Consider the following 24085-nt stretch of genomic DNA (forward strand, 5'->3'; position numbering starts at 1 on the left):
GGGAAGGCATGCTGATGTAATTCTCCGTTTTTTTTCCACGACCGAGGCTTTGTTTCACACGCTAGACGTTTGAGTCACAGCCACGGGAGTGCGAGAGAGAGAGAGAAAATTGCTGCGTTGTGGGAACAGAAGCAAGCATTTCGTGAAAGTTTCTGTTGCTATGCGCCGCGATTGGCTGAAAATTACGTCAGCGAGCCCAGGTTACTGCCCGCACAAAGGGAAGGAAAGCTGTAATTTATTCATTGTCCGAGCACCGGGCCGGACGGTCGTTGTTCGGGCGGCGGGCCGAGCAGGCCGTGGCCGGGCGATGGCTCCATATTTTTCTTCTTTCTGAATATACAGTTTAATTTTTTTTTTTGTTCTTTTGTTCTGAATATATTTTGATTTAAATTTAAAAAAATAAAGATAATTACATCAATTGTTGCATATAAATTTCTTCGTGACCTGCTACCAACCTGTATGTTCTCCACTCATCACCTAATTTTGAGCTAGCCGGAGGTGGTGAGTGGTGACAAACCTTCAATATTTCCAAAAAAATTCTCCTGAACAAAAATGCAAGCAGCATGAAACCATACAAAAAAAATTTACTTGTAAGCCAAAAGGTAGCAGGTACACAAGATTAAAACATCTTTTTGATAGAAATTACATACAAAAGTACAATTAATACTGCACTGCCAAGAAAAAAATAAAATCCCTTTAGCTACATATTTCTGTAACAACATAACCTTTTTTTTTTGTTTCCCAACACACACCCTGTTTTTTAAATCCATTCTTTTATTATTATTTACACATTATTTTGCAGGCTTCCTATATTTTATTTTTCCGATGAAGATAAAATTTTCCCTGCCATTGCTAAAAGGGAGGAGTTTTGTAGTGTTACGTTTCAGAAGTCATGCCAAAAGGTTTTGTATTCTCTCTCTGCAAATTTATTTTTTATGAGTAAGGTATATTGCGAGTTGCGATAAAACCGAATAGAATGTGATAGTACCACCAATGTGTAATTTGATACGCACAGCACTGAAATGCAACTAAAAATCATGAAAATAATCAGCATTTTAACAAAGTATAAATTGCAAAAAATGTAATCTTCACTCTATGAAATTCAATGAATGTTGTTTATTCAGCATTAAGATTATACCTAAATGTCTAGACAAATGTAAAGGTAAAAAAAAAATTATTTTACTTTGATCCTGAATCTCTTACCAACTAATGTTGATGTTACTAGCAGCAACATAAATGAGAGGAACTAAAACATAGTGGTAGTGACAAATTTTGCAGATTTAAGTTTTTCATACCAGACAATAATTGGAAGATTTCAGAAGTAAAATATGTAGTCTCATCAGAGATGCAAAAAATTTAACTTACACTATTCTGTTCTGAAGTCCCCCAAATGATAGTAAAATTATTTTTATTGTTCTAAGTAATACTTTCCTTGAATTAATAATTACAATTACAAATTATTTTGTTGTAAAAACATTTCATGAAACACTTTCATAATTATACTATTTAGACAGAAGAAAGAATTAACGAACATTTTGGTACCATATTTGTATAATAAAAGCAGTAGCTTTATAAAAAAAAATGTACAGAAATGAAAAAAGAGTGCATGTAACTCAGTACACTTGACAGAAGTGAAACTTCTTTAGCAATTCTAACCTCAACTCTAACTATATCCTAAGGGGTAAAACAACAGAAAAAGAAAGAGAGACAATTTTCTAAATAAACATGAATAAACAAAATTGTTACTCACTTCAAAATAACTGCTCAGGATATCAAAAATTATTGACTAACCAATTATGATTAATTAACAATAAATATTACTGTTGAAATACACCATAAAAAAACTGTATACCGTTTCTTCAAGCAATTCTGGCATTTGGAACATGCCAAATCTCTGAATGAAATATAAAATTCATAACAGGTAGTGCTACCTATGCAGGAAATGCAGGGACTGTCTCAAAACAGTGCTCTCTACGCTGCTGGTTGAACAAGGAGCAAACAATGCAAGCATGCTGGTAGCAAATATAAAAATCAAGGCATTCTCAGCTGACTGTATAGGATACCTGTATCTATTTTCTGAAACAAGCCAATGCGGACTCTGTCTTATTCTTTCGTTCGTCTACCTTGCTTGGTTCTATTTTTTTTGGGCGGGGATCAAATCAATGCACAAAGAGAACAAAAACAAGCCCAGCAACGTATATACCATTGTGCTCTCTTTATATATCTTTGGCAAAGTCTTTTTCGTGTTAGAAACGTTTCCCAAAAATTCGGCCTTGAAATTTTACTCTCATTACGCCCAAAAAAGTTTCACTTCAAAATAAAATTCATCTAAAAATAAAAACTATACAATCTTGTGTCTACTTACGAGATATGAAACGACTGCTTTGTTCTGCTTTGCATGCAGTTACATCTTCATTTAATAAATAAATGTAAACTTATTCCTTTACATGTATTTTTCAAAGCAAAAAAATTATTTCCTACAATTATGAATGATTTCATATGACGTAAGGTTTAAAAGTTCTGCCTGTGTATTGATTAACATTCCAGTTTTTGCAGCAACATATTTCTCATTAGTTAATAAATAACTAAAATATTAAACATTAGCATACCTCAAAACCTTTGGGCGTTGTCTCTTTGATTGGTTTGGAAACCGTGCCAGGGTAAGGATAAGCACACAGTCGCAGATTCTTTGTGATGAATTCCAAACCTTTTTCCACATACATCGCAGCAGACTTGAACCTGCAGGGGAATTTGTTGTAATGCATATGAGATTACCAAAGAGATGACGAGTGATGCCAAATAAATTATTAGATACAAATAGACACCTGAAAAATTTGTGATTGCAATAACTCAAAAAATAATGCAACTTGCAATGCCTTGAATTTAATTTGACTTTTTTCCAACTTCCACATTAAATCTCTACACAAATAAGCTCTCACTTTACATTTTCACTACTTTCTCTCAAAAATATCTTGACAACTGTCCATCATACAGAAAAAAATGTCTAGAATAAAACTTGCAAATTAAATTATGAACAAAAACTGTCTGTACTAAATGTTTCATATGTATACCAGTTTTAATTTTATTGGCAAATCTCCACATTCTCTACTGAACCTCTGTTTAGTGTGATACTTCTGACCAAAGGGTGTCCGCAAATACCTGGTGAACCAATTTCAGGACTTTTTTCAGGACCTTTAAGTGCAATTTATGTATCAAAGGATACTAACCAAAACTAAACATAAGAAACTGTAATAAAACGTTATACAGTTTGCAGGCATGTACCAATTTCTAGGCTAGAAAGCTATAAACCTTTTCTGAGATAATCTCCATATGCAAGCAGTCTCCCAACAATTTGTATTTAGCATGCGATTATAAACAAAATAAAAAATAAAAAATCCCTTTCGGCACAGCCTATAGGCGTAGATAGATTTTGTGGTACTTATTTATTATGAAAATATTTTTGAAACTTCTATAATCATTTGGAACATTTTAAGAACTTAATGTACATAACATAGTTATGTTCTCCGATAATACAAAATGATCAATTAAATTTTTGCTCATTTTCCATGCCCCAAACATATTACTAATATTTTTAATTCAATGTATCCAGCATTGAAAGCTTAGAATGAATTTCATATTATATGCTAACTAAGGAAATAATTTAAATTTTTTGACTTTTAAACTCTATATTTAATCCCTTGCACTAATAACTGAGGTCATATAAAAATTTGCTTTGCACCAAGGTTTAAGATGATAATAAAAAGGTTTTAAAAAATTCCAACAAATTTGATACTAAGAAAGTTAAAAAAAAAAATTAATTTCAAGCCCTGTTTTTACGGTAATAATTCAGTTCATCAAAAATTGTTTCAGCCAAAGTTTTAGATAAAGTTTAGAATTCATACAATAAATTATAACGTATTTGATATGTCTATTAAAAAAAAGTAATGATATTTTTTTTACTTTCAAAACTTGTTATTTCCACCCCTTTGCCGCAATGGTTAGTTGGATAAAAATTTATTTTAACAATAGTTTAAGACAATATTTAGAAAGTTAAACAACAAATAAGAATGGATTCGATAGTGTACATAGTAAGGAAGTTTTTAATATTTTCTTATTCCAACCCTAAGTTTTTTCAACCCCTTGAAATAATGGTTTGTATTATTTAAAGTTGTTTCAGACAAAATATTAGATAAAAATTATAAGATTTACAAATAATTTGAATGGATTCAATTGTATCCTTACTATGTGTATAATGAATTTTTTTGGTTTTCCAACCCTTTTTTTTTCACTCCTTGCAGTTGTGGTTGATCGTATAAAAAAATTTTCAGACAAATTTTTCAGATATTTTTAGATAATATTTATACGGTTTACAAACAATTCCAACTGATTTAATAGTGTGTATATTAAGGGAGTTATAAAATTTTCTCTCTATCAAACCCTGTTATTTTCCACCCCTTGCAGTAATGGTTGGTCATTTAAAAAAATAATTTTGGACAAAAGTTGTAGATGATATTTTTATGTTTTACAACACATACACATGCGTGTGCTGCGTGACATGTGTTTGAATTGCACGCCACAGACTCCCACAAGAGGGCGCCGTAGCTTCAGTGCTCCGTCCCCTTACATTATTAGTTATTACAAATTAAATTGTGAACCTTTATTTTTTTATCATAAGCATTTTGTGGCATGGCAGATCAGCCAAGAGGGTTTTGTTTAATAAATCTTATATTTAATTTTGCATAAAATAAAGACAGCACCAGACACTCCCAAGGCAGACCAGAGTCTGGCCAAAGCTAGACTTTGTTTGAATATTAAATTTTAAATTACTACATGTTTTACACCGCCCGCAGTATAAGATGATGTTTGAGTGACTGTTACGGTAGCCTTGACTGGGCAGGGGAGGAGAGGGAGGCCCAACGCGCATGCGCAGAGAGAGTATTCCAAGACTTTCACTTTGCATACCACCCTGACTGAAAACATTGACCAGTCTACTACGTGCTACCATGACGTGTTTCATGTTTACTGAATACGTATTAAACATAAGCTCTCAACAAGTTTGCAGTAGTGGTTCCTTCTTCCGATTTATAAAATACTAGTTATTAATTGTAACGTGTTCTCTTGCGACGTTTTTTTCCCCACGTGTCAAATATAAAAATGCCGCCTACGTTATCTCAAATTAAACAGAAAAAACTTCATTCGCAGGCGTGAGAGGTAGTGTTTAATGTGTTAAATTTGATGGAAAATGAAGCTTGGAATGGCGTGATGTCGTTATCTATTCCTCTCGAACAAGTGCAACTGCGAATGGTGTAAGCAAAGGGAGTTTCTCGTGCTACTGTACAACGTATTAAGAAAGATGGTCAAGACATTAACGAAGATGATGAAGGATCGTTTGAGGCGCCTCACAAGAAAAGAAAAAAGTCTTCAAAATCGAACTGGATGGGTTTGACGAAGGAGTAGTTCGAAGGATAATTTAGAACTTGTATATCATAGAAAAATGTGCACCAACAGTGCCAAAGCTTAGGGAGAAATTGAATATGGAGATAGGATTTCAAGGCTGCAATAGCACCCTTCCTAAAATTCTGAAAAAGTTAGGCTTTCAGTGGCGTAAAACTAAATCTCACCACCTCGTTCTTATAGAAAAGAATGATATCAAGCAGAAAAGAATTAACTATATACAGAGCTTTATGCGTTTCAGAAATGAAAACAGGAATATAATCTATCTAGATGAATCGTATGTGTTATCCTCGCATGAGCAAAAAAAAGCTGGGCAGATGAAACATTAAATGATGTCCTTTGGCCAGTAGCGAAAGGGCAACTCCTAATTATAATACATGCTGGTGGTAAAGATGGATTTGTGCCAAATGCCTTCGTTATGTGGAAATCACATCAAGTTACTGGTGACTACCACCACCAAATGAACCAGACCAATTACGAGAAGTGGATTAGGGAAAAACTCATACCAAACATGCCAACAAACAGCGTCGTGGTACTGGATAATGCACCCTTTCACAAAGTCCGTGTAAACAAACCGCCAACATTTTCGTCAACAAAAAGTGACATGAAAAAATGGCTACGAGAAAACACAATTTCATTAACTGAAGACATGCTGCAGCCAACATTGTACGAACTTATTAAGATAAATAAGCCACGACACACAGTGTATTCCGTCGTCCAGATTCTTGAAAGTTTTTGTCACACACGGCTCCGACTTCCACCCTACCATCCCGACTTAAATCCCATTGCAGGTATTTGGGGTAAAATTAAGGGTATTGTTGCACCATAAAATGTGTCCTTCAAAATAGATGACGTGAAAAGACTTTGTGAAGAACAACTTAACAGCATGGGAAAAGAAGACTGGATTCCATTTTGAAATCATGTTGCAAAAGTAGAGCAGAAGTATTACAGCCGGGATGTTCGTTTCGACATTGAAATCGAGAAAATAATTATTACACTTGGCAGTGACGACAGTGGAAGTGAAGATTCGAACTCTACCGAAGATGAAATGGAAGGAATTGGAATTCTTGAGGAGAGCCAGTAAATTGGTGAATTTGTTGTTATTAATCAATAATAGACTGTAAGTTAATGTTTTTAGGTTGTGTATACTACTCTTTTTTTTAATTGAAGAACTTGGAATTTCTCAGTTTTTTTTTTTTGTAATAGGTGAATTTATTAATTTCTAGTCTATACTTGATGTTTTTGGTTTGTGTATACTAAGCCAGCTTGTTCCCCTTTCCCCTGCAAGCTTTATGAACGTTAGTGACATCACCCAAGCATCAAGTTATCCTGCGGGCAGTGTAATCATTCTAGCCGCGAGAAAGTGCCCAATAATTACATGTAATCACCCTTCCGTGATCCTTGTGAGGCCACGTGTGTGGACCACACCGCAACCTAAACTGATTCGTGCCACAGGCTTTTATAAACTGTTTAAAGGACTATGTATACGGGAGCGTGTAACTTTTTAATAAACCTAGTTGTGTGATTTAAATGGTGTTCCTTTCTTCTTGTGCCCAAATGTATAACATCTACTGCATGACGGCGTGTGGAACGCCCTGAGAGCCCACTAGGTTGATCCTTAAAGCCTGCCCGATGCTGAGAGCGGGTAAGGTCTTGGCAATTGGTGTGCGAAATTTAGAGGGTCAGAATCTCGCTTTTTGTATTATATATGTGCCATCCAAGGTTGCCCTGGTCCACATTAACTCGGTTAGTCGACACACTACTGAATTCCGTGTTCCAAATAAGGAACACTATTACATGCTTCACACACGATAACCACAGCTGGAACCGAACCTCACCTGTTCAACCTGTAAAATGCCAGTCCTAGAATGTAGTAGATGGCAGGGAACTTGGAGCTGTGCGAATTCTCCAGCTCCTGCAGCATCTTGATGGCTTGAATAATGTCTTCGTAGATAGTCAAGGACACCCACGAGAAACACAGCAAGTACTTGACCACTATCACTTCCATCTCTTTCAAGCCAAGATCCTGCAGCATTAAACATCTACTTAATAACATTATTAACACTGACTGACAACACACAATTAAACCAGTGGGTCTTGAAGCATGAAACTTTGCTTAGAAGTTCCTTGTATAAGCACTTGTATTGAGCACTACGAAATGACTTTTGAAAATTCATCCACTAAGAGCGTTAAATAGGGGATTAAATTTTGTATGGAAGTTTGTTATTTATGAAGTTAGAAATATGAAAAATAGTGTTTAGGCTCAAAATGTGGTATATCATGAAATCCTATAGGTGATTCTTTGATGTGTGCAGTCTAATTTTTCTTTGCAGGGTTACATGAATAGCTTGTTAAAGTCTCTTTAGTCTTTATTTGTCTACGCGGAACTAATTCGCCGTGACCAAGGGTGAAAAAATACATGGGCAGAGCAGGTTACCCAAAAATGATTCCTGAGATGTTGCCAATGGGAAATCCCATTAGGCACATGGCTAGTAAGACAATATAACAATTAAAATAAAATAATAATTATAACTACTACAGACACATCTAGCAACAACGTACTATAAGGCCATTGTCACACTATGCAATTGAACGAAGCGATAGCCAGTTTGTACTCTGTTATTTCTTCTTTACATGTTCAGGTTTGATAAAATTACTTTGTGCATTTTTGAGAGACATGCACTGTGCACTGTGCAATCTAAGGACAGCGGTTCAAAGGATACTCACCCAAACAGGAATATGTATTGGTTTTTTTTTTTGCATTTTTTGTCTTTAATTACCAGGCTGTACCAATCATGTAACTATAGCCCGGCAAGATACTTGTGAACCTGCGCAGACCCCAATTCGTGGCGTGACGCACACTACCGTCACGTGATAGCCGCCAGGGGAAGTGGAGGGGATCAGTTACGCGCTTCTCTCGGCTGCGTGAGGATTGCGTCAGCGCGTCATGCCGGGACCTGGGTTACACGGTACAACAAGCGAGCCTATCCCATCAACCTCGGGAATTAAGTCAAACCTTATTCCAGGACGTCCCTTGCAAGGACAGGCGCGTGAAATTGTATACAACGTTGTGACGCATCTGAAAGAAAAGAAGTTGCTGTACGATTTAAAATACAATGTTACTGAAGCGACAAGTGCTGCGACGGGTGTGTCTGAATCAACGGTAAAAAGTATTTTGGCTGAGGGGAAAGTAAAAAGTAAAATTGGTCTGAACTTTTCAACACCTACTGGCAAAAAAAAGAACGCAAAAAAACGGTTAGAAGTCGACGATTTTACGTGTGGTGCTGTGAGAAGAAAAGTGCATTAATTTTACACTGTCAGGAAAACTGTTCCAACTTTAAATAAATTAAAGATGGCTTTGCGAGATGATGGTGTTTTGGACAGCAGTAAAGAATTTTTGAGAAAACTGTTAGAGACTGGGATTCCGTTGGACGAAGTGTCAGTCAAGGAGAAGGATTTTGATTGAGAAGCCTGATATAGCAGCATGGAGGGGGTGTTTCCTACAAGAAATGCGCAAGTTTCGAAACGATGGACGTTCAATCGTTTATGTAGATGAAACGTACATCCATGCTACCCACAGCATTAGTTCTTGTTGGCAATCGGACAATGAGCTGGGTGTTAAAGAGCCAATCGGGAAAGGCCAGCATTTAATAATTGTGAATGCAGGAGGAGAGGAGGGATTTGTACAGAATGCATTGTTGATATTCCGGTCAAAACAAACAACGGGAGATTATCATTATGACAAAAATTTCGAAAACTTTTCGAAATGGGTTACACATAAACTGCTTCCAAATTTGCCTGATAACTCCGTCATTGTTCTCAACAATGCAAGTTATCACAATGTACAGACAAATAAGAAGCCGACTTCCGCTAAAACCAAACAAGTGATTCAAGAGTGGCTAAAAACAAACAACGTAACTTTCGCCTCTGACCTAACAAAACTTACAAAATTGATGAAATCATTAAAATGAACTCCCACGAAGTAATCAGGCTTCCACCCTATCATCCTGACCTCAATCCGATTGAGTTAGTGTGGGGATATATTAAAGGACAAGTGTGCGAAGAAATATCATCCTCACTCGAAGACAAGAAGAAATTATGTGAACAGTTGTTTAGTAGCTACTCTAAAGAGCAATGGAAAGAATGCTGCCGGCATGTGGAAAAAATCGAGGATGAATACTGGAACAGTGATAGGTTATTAGATACTGAAATAGGTAGATAAGATTATTGTTAATCTTGAAGAATCTACAGACGAAGATTCCTCTAGTGAAACGGAAAATGCCAGCTTCACATCAGACTCAGATTAGGTAAATAACATCATATAATGACTATCCAACTATTAAAATATTACGTTGGCATCTTAAAATCATGTATCTATAATCAACACGCGTTTTTGCGTCGAACATTAGTGACGGAAAAAGTAGTGACAAAACGCAAATGTTCTGTATTTTACCTTTAAGAAAATGCTATTTTTACAGAACCCTTAACCAAATGATAATTTGATAACCAAGCCTTCAAAGAAAGAGTAATTTTAACACATGCAGCATTTTTGTTTATAATAATATAGTTTTTTTCACAGAGAGGATTTTTATGACTGCAAACAAATAGCGTGACTTTTAGCATGCTGATGTTCTGTTAACTAGATTTTTTTTTGTAAATATGTATGTGTTTGAATGATTTGGACATGGGTTAACAATGTAGTGTATTTTCCAGTTGTGATTACATCATGCAGTTCATGTGTTATAACCCTTGTGTCGCGTTCGTGTAAGACGGGCTGACACTCCATCGCCTTGATTTGGAGGGGTTGCCACGCCTTCCCCTCCAGACACTGTCGTTGCGCTAAGGGGCGGTAAAGGGGAAGGCAGCCCATGTGCACAGCGATAAGAGAGACGGTTCAGATTTAACTTTTCCCCCTATAGTTAATAAAATATCCTAAATTTATTACTTGTTTATTTTAAAAATTTTAGGCCTTTTACAGATATTTAACATGAGTTTGCTGTTGTATACAATGGTATGAAATAAACCCCTCCTAATCAGAAGCTAACTTTCAACTAAGAATAAGAATGAGTGTAAAAATCAAAAACAACACAATAATCATACAAGTCTTTAATTGTTGATTCATGAATATTGTTTAAAGCTAATACACATGTATATCCTTTTCCTGCTAAGCTCTCTTGTGACTGCTTGGATAGAGCCCACATTGGTAGTGAGAAGAGTTAGTGAAAATTTTTAACTTTGCTGCTTCGGGGAGGTTAATGATTTCACAGAGAACATCAAAAATAAGTAATATTACAAAATACACAAAACAACAATATTAATTTAATCATTAAAAAAAATTGCAATATCACACTTGATCTTTCACAAGCTACAGCGCTAATAAATAACACTCCGTGAAATATTATTGGTCTAGAAACAAAACATTTATTGTAAGAAGCAAAATTATTTGTTTTGGACTACCTAACGAAGCCAGTTAGAACTTACAAATATTTTTTAATTGGCCAAATAATTCCAAAATAAATATTTTCTAATTCAAAGTTGAAGAGACACACTAAACCAAATGGAGGCTCTCGTTAGCAAAGCATCAATCTTGACTGCACTTACTTCCAGGTTTCTCAAGAACCTTTATTTACATGGAACGCCTCTTTGCGACTAGAAGTAAACAGTGGTTTGGCGGGAATTATTTTTTTAACTTATATCTATAAAAAAATCCCTTTCTGAAACAATAATATCAGGTTCTAAACTCAATACACACGTAGTATGGTGAAAAGGCAATAATTCAGTAAATTCAGGACTAAAAATTCTGCCAGATTATCAATCATAAGTATTGTTTTAACAGGAATACCAAAGAAAAATAATAAACAACACAACTGTATTTAAAACCAATTTGTAATAAGCAGCTCTAGAGAAACGAAAAAATACAGATTAACTTCTTTAAAAAAACCATAATGGAAATGTAACCTACTAGAAAAAAGGGAACACTGTACTGAAATGAAAATTGACAGTAAAGATAAACTCTCAGCGAACATACAACGCCGCAGCGCAGCAATGCAACCTGGCAGTGAAGTTCAGCAGCCGGAATATCTGAACACAAGCGGCTCGATTAGTGCCAGATATTAATGTGTTCTTCTGAAACAATAAAATCTGAAACTTATGAATATTTAATTTTTTTTTGTTTAAAGTGGTCCATTTAATCAAAGGAATTTGTAAATTATTTCTTAATTTACTTTTGTTTAACGTCACTGCTGAAAATAATCCTTTGGTTGCTGCTTTAGAAAAAAGAAGACGCAAAACAGCTTTGACTAACGTTGCTGAAGAGAAAATATTGGCTCTCCTACAGCATTTTGAATTTAAAAAATGCACTAGTATAATACTATAGCATTACTGAATGATACTGTATTTTTTTTAATTATATATGGTTAATTTGTGAAAAATGATTGTAAATTTAAGAACACAAACCACCGAAAACTTTATGATATAGGAAAACACCATCTACAAGTATATCATCCCTATGGCTTTATTCTGTTTACTGTTTAATACCCAAATATTTAAAATTTTAAAATTGCAATCCTACTATTTCTAAGTTATATTTTATTATTTATCTACAGTTTCATGTGTTTTGAATAATTTAATAATTTTTGACCAGTTTGTCATATACCAACATTCACTGCTGAGATTAAGTCATTTGTGTGATGTAAATACCCTTTTTTGATATTTAATGGGACTTCGAAACCACAAACATTAACAATAAGAGATGTTTTAACCATGCAACAAATATTAAATTTTTTTTTATTCTCTCACTAAACAGTAACTGAAAAAATAGAGTAAACAATTCAAAAAACAGCATATTTGCCATTTCATACTAGAAAACTAAATATTATTTGTATCAAAAGTGGGAAAAAATAAACAACAACTACTATGGACTACAACACCACAAAACACGCTGGACACTCCGTTGAGATGGGCATTAAAAGAAGTAATCATCATCTAACACCATTAGATACCATAGCAGATTACTTGCTGCATAATATCAATGACAAAACAGACATTGCAACTAAAAATATATATAAAAAAAATGTAAATAATTTAAGACTCCAGATTAAATTATAAAAAAAAAATTTGTTTATAACATTGCTAAACTAAAATATAATTTATTTGGCTGCTGTTGAAAACTTGTGAATAACTAAGGTTTAAATATGTAAATATTAGCTCATTTAATCCACTAATTTAGGAATACAGAATTTTAAAAAAGGATTCACTTTTTTTTTTTTAAATAGATTGCAATGGATTCACTGTATTTCGCAGTTCACGAAAATTTTCTGATCAATGTGTAGAGAAGCAGATTGTGGAAAATAAGGTGAATAGAAACTGAAACGAAAGATTGGTTGGTTAGGTTAAATTAAGTTGGGTTAGGTTAGCTGCATAATTTTAAAAACAATTATTTCATAATTTAAATATTTTAACAAACATTTTCCTTATGATTATTGTATCTGACTTATCTTAACCAATCTTCCATTTTAGCATTATTTGTCTAATTTTCCAGAAGTTGTTACATTATGTAAAAAACATATTTTAGTGGATTATAATTGTTATTCTCACTATTATAATTTGATACCTATCCATAATTGCAAATAATTTGAAATTCATATTCGTATTTGAAAAAAAAAACTGATATTCACACAGACCTTTGTTTTGTAAGATGACATTGCACAAGACTCTTAAAATTTTTTTTTAAACTTATCTGCCACATTCAGTGAAATATTATATGAGAATAGAAGATTATTACGCTATTATTTTATTTTGTTGCAAACAACGGTACTATGATGGATTAGATTTTGGTGGAAACTTGGTGGTCCAGCAAACCATAATCTCATAAATCTAGCTAACGATTCTGAGCATTAACTAGCCCTTGCTGTTTATTAAGTTAAGTGTAAATAAATATTTTTAACAGAGTATTTTCATAGAAATAAAGTTATTACAAGGCACATATAATGTATAGTACATTTTATGCAGAGATTTGTGTATCACAGAGACCAAATTCATTTGTATTTTGTGTGATACCTCACCTGTACCCCTGAAGAGGTATTTTTTGTATAATGTTTTTGTGTATTCAAGTGTTTAATGTGTAATAAATCCTTTGCTCAAAACCAACATGATTTATGAGTGAAGTACAGATTTGGCATCCCAAGTGGAGTAGAAGCCAACACTAGATCTGTAGGTAGACATACTAAAAACGTACTAGATTTTGTACGAATGTACTGGAAGTAGAGACCCTGTACCGAACCATAGAATGCAGAATTAAAGACTGTTCACTGAACATATGGGTATTAAAAAAATTTTTGAACAACAAAAACTGGTCTTATAGCAAACTTACCTGGTATGAAAACTCCATTAAATTGTCATACACAGTATGAAACTTCTCTACAGCGACCATGAAAACATCAGCCTCAAGAGCCTGAGAACCTTCCAGTAGTAATGTTTTCATCTCCTGGAAAAACAACAGTTTCATTAGACAGTTAACCAAGTATCCCACAGAAATATGGATAAATGGTGACTTAATGACTCCACATTAAGGTTATAAGAGATGAAAACAGAGAAGCAATGAAACAAATTGGTGGAGAAAACAAGGAGTACTCCGACAAAACCCACTTGCTCACTGGAACGTCCATCATGTTTACCACTTGTGAAAAATTTTGTTTCCACCAGGAATCAAACCCAATTGCAAGGCAAGCAATATGATTACGTATTCAACTACCATGGCCCTTAATATGAAAATAATTAATAATAATACATTAAATCTTCATTAATAAAAAACCTGTTAAAACTCTTATCAAAACAAAGTGTTTTCACAATTCCTACAATATTATATACCATGGCTACATCATTAAGTAAATCAGAAGAATTAAATAACTAATCAGTCAATACTTAGTTTGTTTCTGCAAGGTTAGCTGATAAAACACAATTCTGAACTTTTACTCTGTGCCAATAAAATAAGTACTGAAATAAGAATTTAAAATTAATATATTGTGTTAGTATTATTTCATACGTAACTTTTTAAAGTTTCACAACACATTATTTTTTACACATTCTGTCATTTTCAGGATGTGAACACACAGCTAACAAACCAATTCCAAGACTTTTTAATAACCTGAAGAAGAAGAAAATTCTTACAACTCTCTCTATATCACAGGGTCATTTTTTATATCACAGCAAAGTTAAACAAAATACGAAAAAAATATACTATTTGCATTAACATGTCGATTTTTGTTAGAAAGCTAAAACCGTTTTTTGGAGATGATTTCCACATGATTTAAGTGGACAGTCTGCAACTATTTTTATTTAATGTCCATTTATAGAAAATAAATAAATAAAGCTAGCAAAAGGCTGCTGGATGATTGGTGGAAATAATCCATTGCAATCAGTTATGTGAACATTAAACTACAGTAGAACTCTGTTATAATGTCCCTTCTTATAACATCATATTTTGTAAGTCCCAGCATTTTCCTCATAATAACTATTTGTGTTTATTTTGTGACATTGCTTACTCCTGCCCTTATGATAATAATATTTTTAATAATTTGCATAATACTTTTTGTGCATAATTAATTTATACTCATGTTTCTTTTACTATGCATAGGCATTTCAAGTATTTTGATTGTGCTAAAATAAATATATTATTAATTCAGGTTAGGTTTTGCATAAAGCTAAATGTAATATTTTTTATTATTCTTTCATTCTAATTTGTTTAGTCAGTTAAAATTAATATGTCTATTATTTACATTTTTACAATTATAAAGTACACTCAGAACAGTAAGACTAACATTCTAGAAGGTTTGAAAGAAAGGAAGACGGTAATGGGGCACACTGGTGCCCTGAAGTAATTTTTTTTTGTATCTCAGAAATTCGTCGCTGGGAAACCCATTATGTGGGCACATGACTGCGCAGCAATAGCACAGAAAGAGCAATAGCACAGAATGTTTCCTGAGTGCTTTTTCAGCCAGCCAATCAGGAGGAACCATGATGTGGGATGACGTGAATTTCCAGACTTTCAGAGAATTATTTTCAGCAACCCAATTTCCCTATATGGTCAGGTACTGAATACTGTCCTGTGATTGGTCAGTTGCCCACGGAGTTCCTCCCTTTGTTTCTAACTTTGTAAAGGAAGGTCATGGTGCAAGGCAGTTGTTGCTTAATTGTCAAATGCTGGAAGCACAATGAAGTTGAAAAATTGTTCGCTTGGTTAAGCAAATTCAAGCATCAAGTGAACCTATCAGTCAGTGGTTTCAACATTAAATTTGTTTACATAGCTTGATGAGACCATTGGTAAAAAGTTCAAACACTGACAAGTGCAAAATTTATATTTCCTGCTTATAATGTTTCTTCCTTATGCCCCCTTGAAAAATAATATAACACATTAATATACGAACATTAAACCTCCATTTCCATTGTGTTTTAATACATTAAACAACTTATCAGTAAAGCCATAAAACATCCTTAAATAATTTTTACCTTTTTCTTCATGTGGAAAAACTTTTCTCTCTCTACTTTGTCATCTGGAACCAAAGATGCAGTAGACAAAAAGGAGATAAAAGGATCTGCTTCAAGGTCTTCCATTGTGATAGGACCTGATTTCTTTTTATTTCTCTTCTTTTCTTTTGTATTTAAGATGGCAGATTTACCTCTGGGAGCCTGCACCTCAGTCTTCTATAGAGATACGAAGAAAAATAAAATATTGATATTATTCAACCAAATGTCGGAATACTAGCTTAAATGAAACACAGATTTTACAAGTTACACACACACATAGTACATTCATTATAGTGTAAGTATCCACCCAACACAAGACTACCAAAAAAATTATACTCTCCACATATTTGTAACAAAAAAAAAAGTATTTAATTCACTAAACTATACAAAAGTTAAATATCACCACTGATTTACTTGGTTTCCTTTGTCAGTAACAAGAAAATACTGATGATTCCTTTGGAATCAGAACACTATTAAATATCCTTACTGACTTCCCGCTTAGGAAAGTTGTTAATGCAACAATTTATGAATGATCCTTATGTTCAAACTGCAATGCAGTTATTATTTTTTTTTTTTCATGAAAATTTTCACATTTAAACAAAAAAACACAGCATTACTTATTCCTGCATTCTGCATTTTACATTCTTTAAAAAATCCACTTTATAATTTCTCCAAAATGACACTGTTGATTGTAAATATGTAATGCTATGTGATCTGCAAGTACGGGCATTTTGAACTTGGTGTCGCAACTTAAGCGTGCCTAGCAGCCGCTGAATGCATGGCCAGTTGCATAGAGTCAGCTGCCATCATCGGATGTGTGGTGGTACTCTTTAAATAACTATTCTCCTGCCAGAGATTAGTTTTCCCACCGAAACACACACAGACAAGCTCCCAATGATGTTGGCATTAGAGCTGGGCCGATCACCTATTTTGCCGATCATGCCGATGCCGATTATCTGCTGCCGACCTTGCCGATCTTCTGAGCCGATTAGAGCCATTCAAGAACCTTTGAATTTGTAATAAACAAAATTTTAAACAACCTGGAAAAAAAAAATGGAAATGTGTGGCCTATCCAAGCAACATCACAGGATTTAAAATTGACAGTTTTTTAATGTAAGTGTGAATTACTTAAGGAGAGAATTTCAAATTTAAATTTTCAATACTAATTACAATTACAACCAATGCTGTTGCTGTAAGATCAGATACTTGTGATTTCTGGGTCAGATCTTCATGCACCTGTATTTCCATTGCTTTGCTATGAAACGTCAGTAAATGTATAGATAAATTTGTTGTCATGAATCCTCGTACACTGTTACCGCCACGTGAAATTATAGCATTACAAAAATTACACGTTGCTTTTGACGGATCGCTATAAACGATGAAATATTCCCAGACAAAACTACTTTTCTTTGACATGATTACTTATAAATCACCACAGACAAGCACACACACTTAACTGCGTTAACATGTAATAAGGTCAAACCAAATCTTCACCTAATCACAACTCCGTCATTCTGTGATCCCTGATCTGTGTGTGCCGGTAGACGTCAGCGATGATAATTTTATTGCCCTTCCTTCCCCCCAGTGCCGCCAACAAACTTTAAATAATTCCCGATTGTAAGTTAATTTGTGAATACGAAATACCATTAAAAGGGGAACAAAACTCTTTTATCAACCAGGTTTTTACACAAAAGAAAAATAAGCTCTATTTCCCGCTAAACAGGATAAGAATATTAATTTCGCTAAACAAAACTTTCAGTAGGCCACATTTAGTGAGAAAAAACTAAATAGATGAATTCCCGATGAGGTAGTTGTTTACTAACCACGAGACTACTAGCGCCATTAATCCGTACGAATTCCGTAGCGCGACGCGCGTCACATAACTAACCTAAACAACAGTCGCCATTCGCCATTGCAGTAACATTAACCGTAAATGGTAAACAAATACATAGTTTTCGGTTCGTAAATGATAAGAAATAACTTTGCAAATAGTGTAATGGAAAATTATTTTACCGAAAGTACCGTGGTAATTGATACTTAGGTATGTAACTGTTCAATGTTTATAAAACTTACGCTATTTGTTTACTTTATTGGTATATTTTTTTGTGTGTGGATAGTTTTAAATTATAGAATCCTATTATTTTTCGATGAATAATTGAATTTTCTTCCCGAAAAGTACCGTAAACAAACATGGAAAGTTGTTAGGTATAGGTAATTGTAATTATACAATGTTATAAGTTTGCAGTAGGATACCAATGATCGGCTCAAATAATCAGCTACGTTTTGCCAATCATTATGATCGGCAAAATTAACAAAATCGGCAGATTATTACGATCGGGGATAGGCATCGGCCCAGCTCTAGTTGGCATGCATGCATACACACACGCACTCACTCACGCACTCACTCACTCTCTCACTCACTCCATATCCCCTAAGATGCTATACATAACAAGGTGGTGTGTCAACACAATAGGCCTATGCGAAGCTTTTACTCATCAAATCAATCAAATCTCTTTTCAATATCTGATTTGACTTCGCCAGAAAATTTGCTACTCTTTTTATTTTAAGCTTCGTTTGTGATGCAATGCTTCACATCTGATGTAAAGCTTCTCATTTGCTGCTAAGCTTTAAAGCATTGTATTCCTAAGATACGGCCATGAAAATATTTAGTGCTTTTTTTTTTGTTGTATGTATTTTGCTTGACTAAAGTTGGTTACTTAATAAAAAAAAGAAGGCACTCTGCTTTTATGAATGCGCTATATTAATATTATGCATGGTTATGTTTGTTATTTTAATTTTTTTAATAATGTTATATAAAGATCCCAATTGGTTAATCACTTAATCAGTTCAATCGTACGAACGTTAAACATTTTTTTTTTTTACTTCAATCTATAATACAGCTTCGCTGAGAACAATATTCGCAATTTGATTCGACTTGGAGGATATTTCAAACATTCATTTTGATATTCGTATCGCATAAAAAACCAGTATTCCCACAGGCCTAAAAAAAAAAAAAATATTTTCCAAAATGCCAACCACGAGCAACGCGTATGTGAACAGAACAGGTGCGAGACAGGCCATGTTAAAGTTGAAATCTCTATGGAGCGATGTGGCGTAGTGGCAAGACAAGACACTGGACTCGCACCCCAGGGGACCCAGGTTCTAATCCCATTCTGACCATTCCTTGGTATTTGTTTTCCCGTGGTTTCCTTGCATCACTCCAGGCAATTGCTAGGATAGTACCTAACTACAGGCAATGGCCCATCCCTAGGGACAAGATTTTATACTTTTATTTTTTAGGATTTCATTTTTAAAACAGGATATTTCTATGTTGTTTTTATTTTTACATATTGTCTTTATTCATTAAAAAAAAAGTGTATTAATCAACAAATACGAAACTAAAATATTTCTTAATACTACTTATTTCAGCAAAATAGTCTAATTTTGATTGACACCTGTTGCAGTTATACAATAAAATCATTTTCATTAATAATAATAAGTGTGTCTAGAACAGAAATTTTAAGAAAAATAAAAATTAATCTGAAAATTTCTGTGTGTTTGAAACACATGCCATCATTAATGCAAAAACCTGTTTCTAATGTAAGAGATGCAAGATCAAACAATTTTAATTTCTTTCCAATCAATTTAGGTCATACATTCTGGTAAAAAAATTCATGTTAATTAAATTACATTCAACTAATTAACCATAAAAAAAATATTATTTATCATTGATAAAGTTTTGTCAAATTGCTAATTGATTTCGTAATTTTAGTTACTTTTTTTTAAATTTAAATCGTTTAATGTCTACATACAGCGAAGAGTCTAAGTGGTAGAAACCATACATATATACAAACCAAAAATTTACATAGATACAAGTAACATTAATGACAAATACATACTAAAATAATCTAAAAATAACTTCACAAAGAATGAAAAACAAAAAAAAATAGACAAAGAAAAAGACAAAAAACACAAAGTGGTTTTTTTTAGATTTTAAAGTAGTAATTGGTTCGTTTGAATACCAGTGTGGGTATTTGTCTGGAGAATTTTTGATGGATATAGGTATATAATAATTTATGTAGTGATTAATTAGATCGGTTACGTAATCAATCATTAGATCTATATTTTTGAGATTATAAAAATCAGACCAGTCGTGATCCTTGATGGCATTATAAAGACCTAAATAGTCCCCCTTTTTATCATTTCTCAAGGAAGAGTTAGATGAATTAGCATTGCTAACAATATCAAGTTTGATGTTGATAAGTAAAGATGGATTAAACACATCTTCTTTCACTAGGGAATCGGTGGCTTTATTAACAGAGCAAAATTGCAAAATGATGAAGCATAGGTCTAAAAGATTATTTGAGGGTTGAACAAAGTTTTATTGAAAAAGACCTGTACTATAAGTAAAATTAATTAAGGCTTGTGATTTGGTTTTTATATTTCTATGAGGAATATTAAAAGCAAGCTTGTTCACCTAGTCGACACCGAGAATATTAAAGTGTCCGGTTATAAGAATATCATCATGATTATTTGCAAATAATTCTCAAAAGAGGATTCTTAGATTAAGGTTGTTATATTATATTGTATTGGCATGCTTTGCAGTGTTATTTCGGTTTTATTGTAATTCACCATATAATTTTGAACCTACCCATTACTCACCCAGTATCCTTGCTCTGTGTAGTTGTGTGCTACCATCGCTAATGATTTTACTGTCAAACATAATGTATCTCACAATTAGATGGCAGCACAGAGTAAATTATGTCACTGTTTCCAGATTGATATTACCCCACTTCTTATCGTTAAAAAAATTCATCTATATGGTACCACCCAGGGGTGTAGCCGGGGGGGGGGGGTGGTTAGGGGTTCAAACACCCCCCCCCCCCCCTTAGCACCTTAGCACCAAATCTTTAATTAATTTCTTATTCATCACTTAAACAAATTTCATATTAAAATTAATAAAACTTTTACCATTACAATATTTAAATTTAAGTCCCGAAAACTGCTAAAATAGCACTATTTTACACCTTAAAATTCAAATTTTCCCGGGGGATGACCCCCGGACCCCCCGCTTTAATACGGGGGGGGGGGGGGGGGCCATGCTTCATAACACCCCCCATACATAAATTCTGGCTATGCCACTGATACCACCAATAACTATAATAAGTTTTAATATACATATTTTTATTTTTATATTTGTTGATTTTTCTAAGAACATGATATCATGTCTATTGGCGATATTACAGCTATAGTCATTCTAAAATTAAAATAAAAATAATCAATGTAAGCAATAATTATTATTTTACAGGAGAAACTATTTGTATGTCGGTCACTATTAATAACAAGGTATTCTATTAAATTAAGTACTATGCTTAAACAGAACCAAAATTTCTAACATTAAATTATGAATAGAAATTTGTGACAAAAAATAGTTTAAACCAAGATGGCATCTTTCAGTTACATCTCCTTAAAAATAGAAATTGAACATTATCAGATGATCTTGATGTAATATAACAAGAAAATGTATTTTCAAAAACCTCAAAAAATTTTTTACAAAATCAGTTTCAGATATACATATTTTGAAATTTTTTCTTTACATTATAAAGATGTTTGTAGAACTTTTGTGCACTGTGGATTATATCTGACAACAGTGCACACCAAAACAAAGACAGTGCTAATGGCAGAAATATTGCATTGGTAAGAGACAGAGTAAATGCCCAATAAAATGCACGCAAACTATGAATGAGACAAGCTTTAGACATTAAGCCCAACTAGGAGGGAACGAATGAGTTTTGTGCAGTTTTTTAAAAAAAGAACTGTCGAAAGTAGATGTTCATGAGTTGTGGAATGCTCTACACCTGGAAAGCACTTGTCCGTGTCTAATTTTAACACATTCCCGAAACATCAAACAAGTGGAAAACCTCCAAGCACTTGTACCTTTTTGCTGGATACAGCCGGGGCAAGAGGTGCAGGGGGAACAGATGCGGAACGACTTCGATCCACACTGTTTCCAGCGTATGCCATGTTCACCTTTAGAGATTGCAACATTACAACATTAAATGTACACACAACTCTTATCACACAAAACAAAATGTTCATATGTCAAAACATCGTATTCTTTCAACAAGACAAATAAAAATAATGCAAACTTGAAATATTTCACATGAGAAGCATCTGGTTCAAAAGATGTTATTTCAACCTTAAAAACATTTTTGGAAAACACATTACCATTACAAAAGGTACAACTGTTTCGAACTTTGTTTACGAATCCAAGTGTATGTTATGATTGGTTTATTGTTCATATTATAACAATATAATAAAAAAAATTCTTTAACATTGGGAATAACCCCATTTAATCAGACACAATTCAAATATAGTTATGTATATATTTTCTTCAAAAGACATACATACTAAAAAAGATCACTAAATAAAACTGTAGCTATAACTGCAACTTAAAAAAACAAAATGTGAACAAATTTGATAGACTTGCAGAGTTTCAAACACATTTAGACATTCTAAATTGCTTTAATCTTTAATCATTCAGAAAAAAATTAAACCTACAGAAAATCAATCAAAATACCCTGGTTCAGTCATTTTCTCCATAGGACACAAAACCTGGTTTTCAATGGTACAAAAATACCGTATTTACTCGCGTAAAGGCCCCGCCTGCGTATAAGCCCCCCTCCTTGTTTTGTAAACATTTTTGAGAAAAAATTTAAAAACGTGTTTTTCTGGGTTTACCTGAGGGCAGGGCAGCTTGGCATGCATCAAACAACAAGCCATGTATTGTGACCAGCGGGAGGTGATTTTGTAAGCGGCAGTGATACAGAGACTGGTATTATAGTTTGTCCGTTCTCAGTAGGACCGTCGTGAGGCATGCCAGACGTAAGCAGTTAGTCCTATCTCAAACGACATAAAGATAAAGAAAGCTGGACTAGTGGTGGGACGAAAAGTATCAACCTGATATTTTATAACTGATACATGCCTGTATAAGGTACTGCAAACGAGTACACTTGAAAAGTATCAAGTCCTTTAGTATCAGTTTTTGAATTCACCTGGAACAACACCACGGCCAATGTGCGCGTGCGCAGAACCCGATCGCAGATAACGGTCACTTGGGCGGAGCTTGTGAAAGGGGAGGGAGCGGCACGACGAATAAGGGATAAAGGGAAAGAATGTAGGAGAGGAAGCGCAGTGGAAGGTGTTGAAGGAGAGGCGCAGAGAGAAATTGTTACGAGTCGTTTTGTTTATTGTCCCACATAAAAGTATGCTCAGTGCGCAGTGCGTGCACCGTCTCGTTCAATAATAAAACTAATGAAATTTTAATATTAAAAAGTACATTAATACAAGATATAATATTTATATTTGTGCACCTAACAGCTATGAAAATGCAAATAAATTCTCTGTTGACACTAATAACAGATGTAATCAACATACGGACTTTCTTTTTTCGAAAACAATTAGTAACTAGTGTTTTCATACATTAAAAGATTACGATTTTATCAAAAATTAAAAATAAAAAAAAACAGATAGGTACATTAGTGAGCATACTATATCAATAGACATTTGAGTTACGCACATCAGGCAGATAGCAGTGCCAATATCAATAAAAAAACAAACACTTTGCAAGTTCAGTCACTATTTAACAAATAGTATTGCATTATAACTCAGTTTTTGTTTACACAAATTACACTTAGCAAACTCATTATTTTCCGTGAAAAAATTCCACACAAATGAAGTCTTTTTCTTCCACTTATCCATTCCTTATTTCACTATAAAGATACTAACTACAAAGCATGACAGCCCGCAACAATGTACATGGTAATACACGGCCAGGACGAACTACAGTGAATGTTGAACTGATTGATACTGGCTGTATCAGGCGGGTATGAGAGTAACAGAGGTAGAGAATTACCGGGCGTGATAAATAATGTATCAGAGACATCCCAATACCTTTTTACGCTGGTGATGACGGCACGGAGGATGTGTAACCTGTAACGAGAATGCTGATACCTCGTTGCTTCCTGGGACCGTTACTGCTCTATCTGATACAAAAGTATCAGATACTTTTAACTAGTACATTACTGTATCAGTATCATGTTGGTAC

The 24085-nt window shown here is 33.9% G+C and overlaps 1 protein-coding gene across 10 annotated transcripts in view; it reads right to left on the reverse strand.

Annotated features, from left to right (window-relative positions):
* LOC134528074 (E3 ubiquitin-protein ligase TTC3-like) overlaps positions 1–24085 on the reverse strand; it is a 170326-nt gene that overhangs the window by 128312 nt on the left and 17929 nt on the right. For all 10 annotated transcript variants that reach the window (XM_063361300.1, XM_063361302.1, XM_063361299.1 and 7 more), the window contains exons 7-11: positions 21916–22008; positions 15961–16155; positions 13826–13939; positions 7293–7480; positions 2610–2739 (exon numbers count right to left, since the gene is read on the reverse strand). In XM_063361300.1, the coding sequence (XP_063217370.1) occupies positions 2610–2739; positions 7293–7480; positions 13826–13939; positions 15961–16155; positions 21916–22008 (720 nt within the window). The remainder of the gene's footprint in view (positions 1–2609; positions 2740–7292; positions 7481–13825; positions 13940–15960; positions 16156–21915; positions 22009–24085) is intronic.

This window comes from Bacillus rossius, chromosome 1 (assembly GCF_032445375.1).
Source record: "Bacillus rossius redtenbacheri isolate Brsri chromosome 1, Brsri_v3, whole genome shotgun sequence".
Classification (NCBI taxonomy): Eukaryota; Metazoa; Arthropoda; class Insecta; order Phasmatodea; family Bacillidae; genus Bacillus; species Bacillus rossius.